Raw genomic sequence first — 12,779 nt, 5'->3', positions numbered from 1 at the left:
GCTCACTGGATATATTTTCATTGTGTGGTTTTCTGTATATTCTAGCATTGTCCTGATAAGAGATTTTGTTTCGAAAACCATATTAGTAATTGAATCATTTAAGAGTTTCAAATGAGGTCTTAAGATGAAATATGGAGATAACGAACAGTATTCAAGCTCAAAGTCCATTAAAACAATACAAATCGGGAGCAAAGCAAACAAGAACCTCCAAAAAACAGAGGTGGAATGAAGAGTCATGGAGGAGTGAGCATGCCCTGCCGACCGGTCACACCCGCCGTGTGCTCCTTGTCATGATCGGGAAATAACGGAAAAATCCGTCGACAATTCAGTGTGTAAATAATGGCCTAACAATTAGTATGAAAAACGTCAGTCAGCATTTGACTTAATGATAGATTGTATTTGCTGACAAGGTCATTGTATCGACCATATAACTTACGAAATGATAACTTTAAACGAGACTGTTGATATTCATGTTTCATCAACTTAATTGACAATAACTTGCCTTCTTTTAGAAATTGTTCATACGTAGAGCATGCTCTTGCGTATCGAATCAACTGAGAGATATACACCCGATATGCAGGTGATAAGGGTATATTGCTGCATAAGTAAGGGAAGTTGACGATTGAAAAGTTGAAGTCATCACGTTTATCATAAAGCTTTGCTGTTAGATTACCATTAACGTCTTTTTCTGGTAAAATATCCAAATATGAAGCAGAAGCGTCAGACTCTGTGGTATCTTTTATTTCAAGCTCACTGGGATATACCGTATCGACATATGAATGGAAATAACTATTGTTAATTGATAATACCTCGTCGATTTATCTAAATGTTGAGTTGAAGGCCACAGCAAGAGATTTCTATTTCTCATATTTAAGATTTTGGTTGGATAAAGTGTGTTGTTGGCAGATAAATTACAAAGTTCTAATATGATTACTTAAAACAATTCGAGTAATAAGAATTGAAGTGTTATAGTTCTCTAACACCCGGAGCAAACTCCGACATCAAAAAATATTTAATGTCAACGGTTCAGATTTTGGGGAAAATACTTAATTACCAGAATCGAATTCTTTAATTAATCATAAAGATTATAGTTATAAATGTTATATACCTTAATCATTGTGATATGATTAAGCATAAAAATAAACCCTATGTTATACTGGGTTTTCTTCTGTCTTCTTTAATGGAGTTTCACAGTGGTACTCTTGCCCGATTCTTAGGCTGTATTTTTGTCTTCTTTTTTTTTTTTTTACATAATTATAGAATTCATTTCAGTTTTTTTAATATACTAAGGACCAGAAAACATTTCCATGTGTATGTATTTCTGTAGAAGTGAATTCAGGATCAAAACATTTTTCCCTATCCCAAGTGTATACGTTCCTGCTCCAGTTCTTCTCAAGTATTGGGAAATGTAGTCGTTTTCATGAACCGAAGACAAGAAAGCATACATAGGGATGGGGTGGGAGTGTTAAATCATGAATACACTGAACCGCCAATGCCAGTCTACCATCCTCATCCTCGATATTTAATATCATTGGTACAGCTCTAAGAATAATGACGTCATCCCTTTCGCGATGCATATGATGTATTACACTTGGGGTATTGTATTATTGATATGTACGTCATTGTATGTTTCATTGATAGAAGAGCCACTGCTCAAGAATTCTATATAGGTGGTTTGCTAAGCGGCGTTAAAGTATTGGGTTTTCATAAGAAATAAAGGAGATAATACTCAATGGATGTAAATATTTCCAAACTGTGTCCAAAAAAGAGAAGTGAAATATTAATTTTGACATTTGACAAAAAGGCAAAAGCAAAGTTGAAGAAAAAAAGATTGCCTTTAAGTATTTTAAAACTATTTTTTTCTAAAACAAACGAACAAAGTTAAACAGAAAATGAAATTGAAAAAGACCGCACATTCAACATTTGTAGATGAAAGTATTTTCTGTTTAATATTTGTCTCTAAAATATGTTGATGATCTGCAGGAATCATGTGTACGAAACATTTATAGTTTAAATATAAACGATTTGGTTAGCTGACCACAGCTGGAGAGACTTTACAAACTAAATATTATATTTACATTGAAATACCTTGTCAGAATGTAATATTTAAGTCCGCTTATCTTAATAGTTACGATAACATAGTAACACTTATCATAAATAATTAACACCTAAAAGATAATAGGGTATAGTAATATGTAAATGTATTGAAGTTTTAGGGTTGGAAGAATTCCTTTCGCTCTCGGTGCAACTGAAACAAATTTTATCTATTTTAAAGTCTTAATAAATTAATAAATAAAATTGAACTGACAAACGACTTGACTGTTTGTATTAAAAAAATTATAAATTCTCCATGCGAGGATCGAACCAAAAACTTCTCAATCCTAAAGTACTTTGGACTGGTAACGCAAACTATACTGAGCTATTATCTAGCTATATTTCAAGTTATTTTTTTATTAACAAATTAAAACAAAATATGGGGAAAATATTTTCCTTTCCAATTTCACAGGAACCCAGGATGTAAAATCAATGAAATTGTCACTTTTCAAGTCTCTCCATATTCCTGCCGAATGCCAATCAAATGCGTCTTCGGTCTTTAACACCATGAAACATTTTTGCAATCAAATTCTATAATATGGCAATCGTCTGTTTTGTCAATATTACTTGTATGTTCTGATAAATAGTGGAGATAAATTAAGAGGATGTAGAAAAAAATAAGACATATAATGTAATGCTGATTTAAGAAGCTCTTTCTTTTATTGGTTTTACAAATGTTTAATATTGTGTAAAGAGTTTGCTAACAATGCAATTTAGATACGTTGCAAAGCAACACGAAAATCTCACAGAGTAATTCAGAAGAAGGATCGGCTTCCAAGAAATATCGATTTATATATATCTCCCACCAAGATGGTATAATTTTACATGTACTTTTTACGAGTATCTAAGGAGGTAAAGAATGCTTTACTACACCGATGACCCTCTGTAATGAATCAGAGCCTTATAAGCGACCTACTTCTTTATGCCTCTACGTCTGATTTTTTTTTAAATTCATGTTTGAAGACGAAAAAATAGAAAGGCCCAATAAGATGTCTTTTCAATAAAAAATTTAACATTATTATTATTTTATTTATATTTTATTTATTTATTCATTTGTTTATCTATATATCTATTTTTTGTAAAACTAACAACTATAAAGAAAAAAATCCTTATTTATAATGATAAAAAAGAGGAGAATATTTAAAAAAAAATACATTTGTAGATAATTCATAATGTCAAAAAGCCGTCATAAAGAAAATAATGTACAATATGTAACAAAGAAACAATATAAATGATATGCTGTGAAATCACTAATATAGGTGGGAGGTTATTTTCGTTGTTTTCGAGGACTGAGGAGACCCAGGAATTCATATCCACCACGAAATATAAAATGTGATACACATAACTACTCAAAAATTCTTTGTCCACGAAATGAAATCCGCAGGAGCCAATAGTTTTCCATCAAACCACGAAATTTTGACCTCCTCGAAAATATGTGATTTTACAGTGATTTTTTGTTATTATCTGGTCTTTTTATTGTCAATATACAACAGGAAGGATAATTCGACTGTTGCGTTAATTGTGATGTCAAAAAGATACATCTAGTAACATTGTTGAAGTCAGTTGTGCAACTGAACAGGAAAACGTTTCGAAAGCCTGTTGGGATGAAATATGTGGAGATAACGAACAGTATTCGAGCTCAAAAGTCCACTAAACATTACAAAATAAGAGCAAAGCAAACACGGACCTCTAAAACTTCAGAGGTGGGATCAGGTGACATGGAGGAGTGAGCATCCCCTGCTGACCGGTCACACCGGACCCGCCGTGTGCTCCTTGTCATGATCGGGAAATAACGGAAAAATCCGTCGACAATTCAGTGTGTAAATAATGGCCTAACAATTAGTATGAAAAACGTCAGTCAGCATTTGACTTAATGATAGATTGTATTTGCTGACAAGGTCATTGTATCGACCATAGAACTTACGAAATGATGACTTTAAACGAGACTGTTGATATTCTTGTTTCATCAACTTAATTGACAATAACTTGCCTCGTTTTAGAAATTGTTCATACGTAGAGCGTGTTCTGGCGTATCGAATCAACTGAGAGATATAAACCCCATATGCAGGTGATAAGGGTATATTGCTGCATAAGTAAGGGAAGTTGACGATTGAAAAGTTGAAGTCATCATGTTTATCATAAAGCTTGGTTGTTAGATTACCATTAACGTCTTTTTCAAGTAAAATATCCAAATATGAAACAGATGTGTCAGACTCTGTGGTATCTTTTATCTCAAGCTCACTGGGATATATCGTGTCGACATATGAATGGAAATAACCATTGTTAATTGACAATACGTCGTCGATATATCTAAATGTCTAGTTTAGGGCCACAGCAAGTGTTTTCTTCTTTTCACTTAAAAGATTGTGAACAAATTCTGCGTCATATGAATACAAAAATAGGTTTGCTAATAACGGGGCGCAATTGGTAACCATGGAAATTCCAATAGATTGCTGGAAGACCTGGTCTCCAAAAACCACATAGATATCGTCAATCAGAAACTCGAGCATCTTTTTAATGTCAATTTCAGAGTACTTGTGTGTACAATCAGAGTGCTTTTTAACAAAATAATTTTGTAAATGACCAATGACAAGTAAATTTACGTGTTCCATTTTTATTGAAAAAGCAGCTGTCAACGATGTCAGAAAGTCTGGACTTTAATTTATCGTGGGGAATAGTTGTATATAAAGTTGAAAAGTCGTAAGTTTTTATGTTGTTGATTTTGGTAAAATTTTGTTATTTCAAATTTTCCAAAAGTTCCTTGGAATTTTTTAGTATCCGCATCTGATTTACACCACTTCTTGAATATATTGTGGCACAGTACTCTTGAAGTTTCTCCTTCACTACTGTTAATATCTTGGTGATGAGTAAAGAAAGAGGCTTGGTAGAAAATTTACTGGAACCCGCTATGTATCTTTGTTTGTAAGGATTTTTATGAAGTTTCGGAATCCAATATAGATATGATAACTAAAATTCATTTTGGTTGTTGGGAATATTTAAAATATTCAAAACTGACATATGATTTTGAAGAAATAGATGGAATTGGTGTCTTACATACTACAAAAAAAACATGGACGTTGTGACTTGTATAATGGGCATTCCAAACCTCTCTGTGACAGAAGTTCGTAGAGAAAAATCGTCTACCTTAATTTGCAGCATTCATTGTCCTTTCAGAAAATATTATAAAACAATAATGGCTTTTGGGATGTTTTATATTAAACAAAATTTCATGGACTTGAGGAATTGAAAAATAGTCATATTAAACAGAGATCTTTCTGATTCATATCAAACCATATTCACCACCTAAAGAGTCCATAGTTGTTTTATCATATACTGTGGAATCATTTTAATTCGTGGGGGTCAATGTTCGTGGACAAGCAAAATTTTACTTTGTTCGAGGGGACGTAATTTCGTGGGTTACTCGTTTATACGGTAGATTCAAGTAATCAATATGTTTACAAAATAAACGTTCGTGGGGATGTTAATTCGTGGGTAAGGGTAACCCACGAAATCCACGAACATTGATCCCCCACGAACAATGATGATTCCACAGTAGTTCGGTATTCAATGAACAAGAAATCGATTGCTTCACAACGATAAAATTTTCAATAAAAAGCTTCTATGGCAGATGGGTTCGAAATATGGAGTTTAAGATGTACTAACGTTCAGGTTTTCAATCCTTATGTGTAAGACACATTTCAGCAGTTATCTTCTTCCCACAGGCTTTTGAAACTTTTTTCCTGATAAGTTGCACAGCTGATTCCAGCTGTCACAATCATTGTTTCCCACTTTAAATGAGGTATTATTTGTGAGGTCAATGTTTGTTAACAAGCAAACATTAGTGAAAAGATTGTCTTCTTTATTGTAGATTTAAAAAAAATGATAATAACGTTAGAATACAGTCACGGATCGTTTTTGAAATTATGGTGTCACCCTGAAAAAAAACTGACAACTTACCTGAAAAATCTTTTACGAGCAAAAAAAGGGTGGTGGGGGAGGAGGGTCGGCCTTTCATATAAACATTTTCATACTAAATCAACAGTAAATCATTATTTAGGAAAAAAGTGGGAGGGTGCATCCCCCCCCCCCTTTGATACTACGTGTCTGGAATAAACACTTTAAAAATATAACATTTAAATATTTAATGTTTGCAAAACATCTATGCAATCAATCAATCAAAAAATCTGTCAATCAATCAAGGCTTTGAAAAAAAATAAGTGAGGACCTAGAATAAATAAATTGCACAATACTGAGCAATGAAGTGTTATTATTTTATTTCTGGGAAGCGTAGGGAAAAGTAAAACTAATAAATTGCAGAGAAAAATATTTTGATATCAAGGAATAATACATTAAAACAAAGAGAAATCACAACAAAATGTTAAGATAAGCAACTTGTGCATTAAAATTTAGATACATGTCAATAAACTATTGTTATGTAAATTACTTCATGTATTATGGTTTGTCAACTACAAGAAAGGTTAAATTTATGACACTTAAAAAATTCAAATATAGATAGATGATTTCATTTGGCATATTGATGGACAGCAGTGTTGTTATCTATTTCGAAATTTGAACTACATGTACATTTGAAATTCAATAAAGGTTATACAACATGTATTGGAGGAGAGTGTTTTGTTTGCTAATTGAATTAAAGGGCAAAAAGTTTTCATTTTTTTCCTTTTTAAATCACATGTAGGATTCCCACAAAGATTCAGCAAACTTTTCTTGCTCACTTTGAAAATTTTATACAGAGTTTAATCATTTACAGTTCACTTTTAGCAAAAGAGCACCATTTAATATTAGAATAGAATTGAATGGCGCGGATTGCATATTTGAAGCTAGCAAATTTCGCAAATTAATTTCAATTATAAGAAGCTTTTGTGTGAGAGAAATTCATCTCGATATGTTTGTATGTTTAATTAAATGAATTAGTGAAGGTCCTCCATCAATAATCTCTGATATATTGCAAATGTTCCGCTAACATTTTTAAAGACAATTCGTTCAATACTCGTTTCCCATATTTCCTTAGATTTTTATAAGGTCGAACAAGAAAAGTGTCCTGTACAGCTTCAGTGTAAACAATCTTTCTTACCTTATCATGTTAGATATGTTTAAATCAAAACTTACGTTTTCACCCAATAGGAACTCAATTTTATATTTCTAGTTAAATTTACATAGTTACTTAGCTATTAACCAATCAAAGTTTATAAATTTGAATTCAAATACAAAAGCAAGAATATTCATGGTGACCTATGTTCTATGTCTTTTACATTTCAACCAATAATTTCTCATGTACTGCAGAAAAGACGCCGGAAATAAAATAGGTAGCATGCAGACTTAGCTATTTATACGGATTTTGCAGAAAGGTTTCAATATTAGCGCAACAATCTGGAGAAAACTTTGAGCACTTTACCATTAAGTAGTTTTTGTATTTTTAAGTTTAAAAAAATACTACAAAATGGAATACTATGATTTAAATAATATATTTAGTGAATATCTTGAGCATGCGCAGGATCTACCCGTGGAGTGGAATAAGGAGCATTCTGATGATATAGAAGACAAATATGACACTAATGGAATGCCATCAGTGGTTGTTAATGATACCCCAACTAATCAAAACATAAGTAAAAATTTTGAATCTCTTAAACAAACGCAAACAGACTCTGCATTATCGACAAAAATCGTAAAACGAGCGAAAAGAGGCTGTACTAGCGCTGATCCTGAAACCAAAAAAGGGCGAAGGTTGTCTGCCAATGGACGGGAACGCAGACGAATGCGGATTATGAACGAAGCATTTGATCGTCTGCGAGCTGTGATTCCATCCTCTGGACCAAAGCCACTTTCCAAGTACGATACGTTACTGATGACGCAAAGCTACATCCGGGCACTACAGAGTATTTTGAATGAATGATGTAGTATCTTTTTTGTTAATGTTAGATATTCGGTGATTTTTAAATGACTTGGACAAAGAAATTTGTGTAGTACTGTTTCAGATTCTATTTTATTAATGAAAAAATAACTTACAATTTAAACTCTGTCTGACATGAAATTTAGGCTTTGTTACGTATGAGCTTCCATATCTCTATACCTCGAGTGATTTTCCAAGAATTATTTTAATGCAAAGGACAATTTCAGTCAAAGGTCTGCTATGTTTATGCATGTTTTAAAATAGTAGTAATATTCACCAACATAAATACTGGGAAGATTAAAGTTTGAAAATTCGTTTTTTTCTATAAAGTTATGTTTACAGTTCCGGCATACTATCTGTGTATACAGTCAGTGTTTTGAAGTGTGATGTGTATATAACCACCAGAAATAATTAACTTGACGTTAGACATGATAAATTTGCATAAATATATGATAAAAAATGCCCACATTTATTCTCAGCATTTACTTTTGCGAGTCCAATGTAACGAGTAACACAAAATAATTTTCATGCTGTCGATACGATGTACTTAAAAATATTTAATGCTTGCCAAAATAAAATGTATTTTTAAAATGTTAATGTATATGTTTTTTTAGATGGGTGATAGTACCAAAAGTATAGTATCAAGATTTAATTTTGCAGGTTTCTTTACCTGTCAGTATTTTGTTTTTCTTTTTCTTATATTTTGTTTCATTCTTTTTAAATAAAAGCGTTGTCTTCAAATATAAAGGGATATTTGTGCAATTTTAAGTCAGGTATCTTTACTTCCATCAGTACAAAGACCGACATCTGAAAAAAGAATTTATTTTATAGATAACTGATAAGACTGTGCTCGATTAAGCATAACACAACACACATCTGAAGTATGTATTAGTAAAATAAATAACAATGAAAAAAGGTGAAGATAACGAATAGTGATCGATCTCAAAAAATCTATAAACAATGCAATTCTGTGAAGAGGGCAAAAATCACGGACCCCTGGAAATTCCAGAGGTGGGATCAGGTGACTAGGAGGAGTAAGCATCTCGTGTTGATTGGTGACACTCGCTGTGAGCCCTATGTATTGATCAGGTAGACGGAACATTCCCTGGTCAAATTAAGTATAAAAACAAAGCCCTAACAATTGGTGTAAAACAAGTCAGCCAAAATACGGCCCATTGATAGGCTATCTATTTGCCAACAAGGTAATTACAACGACCATAAAATTTACGAAATGATTACTTCAAACGAGGTTGTTAAAATCCCTCCAACATGAAGTTATCTGTCAGTAGCTTGTCTCGATTTAAAAATTGATCGTACTCGGAGCATGCTCTTGAGTATCGAATAAGTTGGATGTAATCTCCATATGTAGATGATAGCGGGATATTGCTACTTAAATAAGGAAGGTTGACAATGGAAAAAGTCGAAGTCATTTCGTTTGTTACACAATTTAGATGTTAGTTGGCCCTTATCGTCTATAGTCAGTAAAACATCCAAATATGAAATAGATGTGGCAGACTTTGTGGTGTCTTTTATTTCAAGTTTACTGGAATATATCTGTATCGAGTCTGTTGTCATAAAAAATACATAAAAAGTTGTTTTAAAATACTTCACATTAAAACTCATATCAAGATATTTTAACTAACATTTAAAATACAAAATCCTAAAATACTCTCGTTTTTCTTGCGGGGGGGGGGGGGGGACGTTTATATTTCTTTCACTTTCAGGTCATTAAATATATTGCCTTCATGAAATAGCCTTAACCTCCGTGATATGATCGTAAATCAAAATTATGAATGGCGAAATATGAGTCACTTGTCGGACACAACTTTAAGTTTAGGTCAAGACTTGAGAACAATACCGATTTTACAATTTTGTGACAGAAAAACAATCAACCGATCCAAAGATCCTAAATTAAGATATAACCCCCACTGGGGGAGACATACAACAAATTAATGGTAAAGTATATCAGGGAAAATGGAAAATTTAAAAGAATGTTTTCGTGTGTGCATTGCAATATCTACATGGACAATGAAAGATAATCGAACATAAAGAAAGTTATTCAAGCAATCCGCATTGGCAACTCTTTAAATTTTATAATGTTGATTTTTTTTTATCTTATAACGGATCATAAAATTATGATACAGTTGTTATACTCGTATTCTCACAATTTGCAAAATCATATTATTTATTAGTAGTCTGCCTCGGTTTAGAAATGGTTTATACATAGAACATGTTCTTGTGTATTGAATGAACTAGAAGACGTAAACACCTTTTACAGGTGATAAGGGTATATTGCTATAAAGATAAGGGAAGATGACGATAAAAAAAGAATTATTGAAGTCACCACATTTATCAGTAACTTAAGTTGTAAGAGTAGTTTGTTAATAAAGTCCCTACTTAGTAAAACATTCAAATATGAAACAGATATGTTAGACCCTGCGATATCCTTTATTTCGAATTCAGTGGGATACATCAAATCAATGTATGAATGAAAATGAATATTGCAAATTGAAAAATCGATTTATATAAATGTTGATCTGAAGGCCATAGCAAGAGATTTCTTTTATATGTAGTTTTTAAATAAAAGAGTACAAAAACCGGTCTGCTAATAAATTACACAATTATTTAACAGATTTTTAACGATATGTTACAATACATGAAATTTTATCAATGAGGAACTCAAGCATCTTTTTAATATCAACCTCAGGGTATTTGTCTGTAGAATCATAATGATTTTAAATAAAGAAAGATTATAGATGATCAATTTCAAAATATTAAAATTTCCAAGTTCCAAATTTATTCAAGAAGCAGTTGTCTATGATTTCAAAAAGCCTCGTCATTAATTTACCGCGAGATGGTTGTATGAAGTATTGAAAAATGCATTTTTATGCTATTGATTTTGGCAAAATATTGTGATTTCAAATTGATAAGAAGTTCTTTGGAAGTTGTTTTAATATACACATTTGATTAACACCGCTTCTCGAATATGTTGTTGCACAGTACTACTGAAGTTTCTCTGAAGGAGTAAAGAAAGAGACCTGGTAGAAAATTTACTAGATCCTCTTCTGTATCTTTGTTTGTAGGGATTTTTATAAAGTTTTGGAATCCAGTGTAGATATGGTATTTCAAATTAATCTTGTTTTGGAAAACTTGTAAATATTTTAATACATGTACTGACATATGATTTTACAATAATACGAAATCAATTAAATATAACATTTAGTTCTCTTGGTTTATTAGAGTTTGTAAGCTTTCAATCAATTAAAAAACTATGGATCAGCAGTGTCTTCAAAAAATATTTGTGATAAAGTTGTTTAATACATAAAACACAAGAAAACAGGCATGTTCATTAACATGAAATGATTTCTGAAGCCATATCTCCTACTAAAAACTAAATGTCAGAAAATAAATTGTATGTTTGATTCAAAAGATATAATGGATATAAATCGTATTTTATATGAAAGTTGTTATTCCAACGTACATGTATGCTGAATGCAATAATTGTACAAACATTTTAATTATCATTACCGATCATTATTTTCTGTAGCAAAGTAAGTTTTGTGTATAATGTTTTTTATTGATTAATGGCAAAATATTGAATGCTTTAAGTAAAAATATTAGAAATTCAACAAATGTAGTGTAGAGAAATTATCTTAGAAATTATCCCCTCCATACTTTTTACTTCATTTTGTTTCAATTTGCCCTATATTCACAATTATTTATCAAGTTTATATGTATTTTATGTCTTTTAAAAATTAATAGATAATGAGTTGAAGGCAACAGCAAGTGCCTTCTTCTTCTCATGAAGAATTTTTTAAAATAAATTCTGCTTCATTGCAATATGAAAACAGTTCGGCTCGTAAAAGTTCGGTGTTATGCTTCGAGATCATTTGCTCACTAGACAGAATTTCAAGAGAGCTTTTTTTAGAAAAAAAAATTAATATATAACTGTTTTGGACAGTTTGGAATGACATATATAATTGCCTGGAAATTGCAATTACGAAGTTTCTAGTTGTAAGTTGCAACGGATAGTCTTTCTTGATGTAAAAGGTGAAGATAACAGTGATCAATCTCATAAATCCAGTGAAGAATAGAAATCGTAAATTTGTTTGTATGTTGTTTAACGTCCTCTCGAGAATTTTTCACTCATATGGAGACGCCACCACTTGCCGATGGAGAGCTGCAAATTTTGTCCTTTACTCGGCACTTACGGCCATTGAGCAGTGAGGGATCTTTTTCGTGCCAGCGCCTACTGCGACATGGGACCTCGGTTTATACCGTCTCATCCGAAGGACCGGTCTCCACGTCCCACAGTGGGATTCGAACCCGCGACGTAAGGATCAACTCCTTACTTCGCGACTCTAGAGCAGACGCTCTAACCATTGCGCCAAAAACACGGACCCCTGGAAACACCAGAGGTGGGATCGGGTGCCTAGGAGGAGTAAGCACCCCACTGTCCACAAGTTACACTCTCAGTGAGCCCTCTGTAAAGATGAGGTAAACGAAGTAATCCGTAGTCAAATTTATTAAAAATATCAATTGATGGGAAAATGTCCATCAAAATACGACATAACGATAGCTTGTATTTACAAACAAGGTCACTAAAATGACCATAGAATTTGCAAAATGTTAACTTTAAACGGGTTAGTTGAAAACCCTGTAAAATCAACTCATTTTTCATTACCTGCCTCTGTTTAAATATTGATCGTACCCGGAACATGCTCTTGAGTATCGAATAAGTATGGAGACATAAACACCATACGCAGGTGATAGTGGA

The 12,779-nt window shown here is 32.4% G+C and overlaps 1 protein-coding gene across 1 annotated transcript; it reads left to right on the top strand.

Annotated features, from left to right (window-relative positions):
- Positions 1-7,552: 7,552 nt before the first annotated feature.
- Positions 7,553-8,005, top strand: LOC133204995 (transcription factor ATOH7-like). The gene has a single exon (XM_061340734.1). It carries the CDS (start codon positions 7,553-7,555, stop codon positions 8,003-8,005), a length of 453 nt encoding a protein of 150 aa, XP_061196718.1.
- Positions 8,006-12,779: the final 4,774 nt, after the last annotated feature.

This window comes from Saccostrea echinata, unplaced genomic scaffold (genome assembly GCF_033153115.1).
Source record: "Saccostrea echinata isolate AGI-Se365-2 ecotype Australia unplaced genomic scaffold, CSIRO_AGI_Sech_v1 ptg000054l, whole genome shotgun sequence".
NCBI lineage: Eukaryota > Metazoa > Mollusca > Bivalvia > Ostreida > Ostreidae > Saccostrea > Saccostrea echinata.
This window is presented reverse-complemented; position numbering and strand designations above follow the sequence as displayed.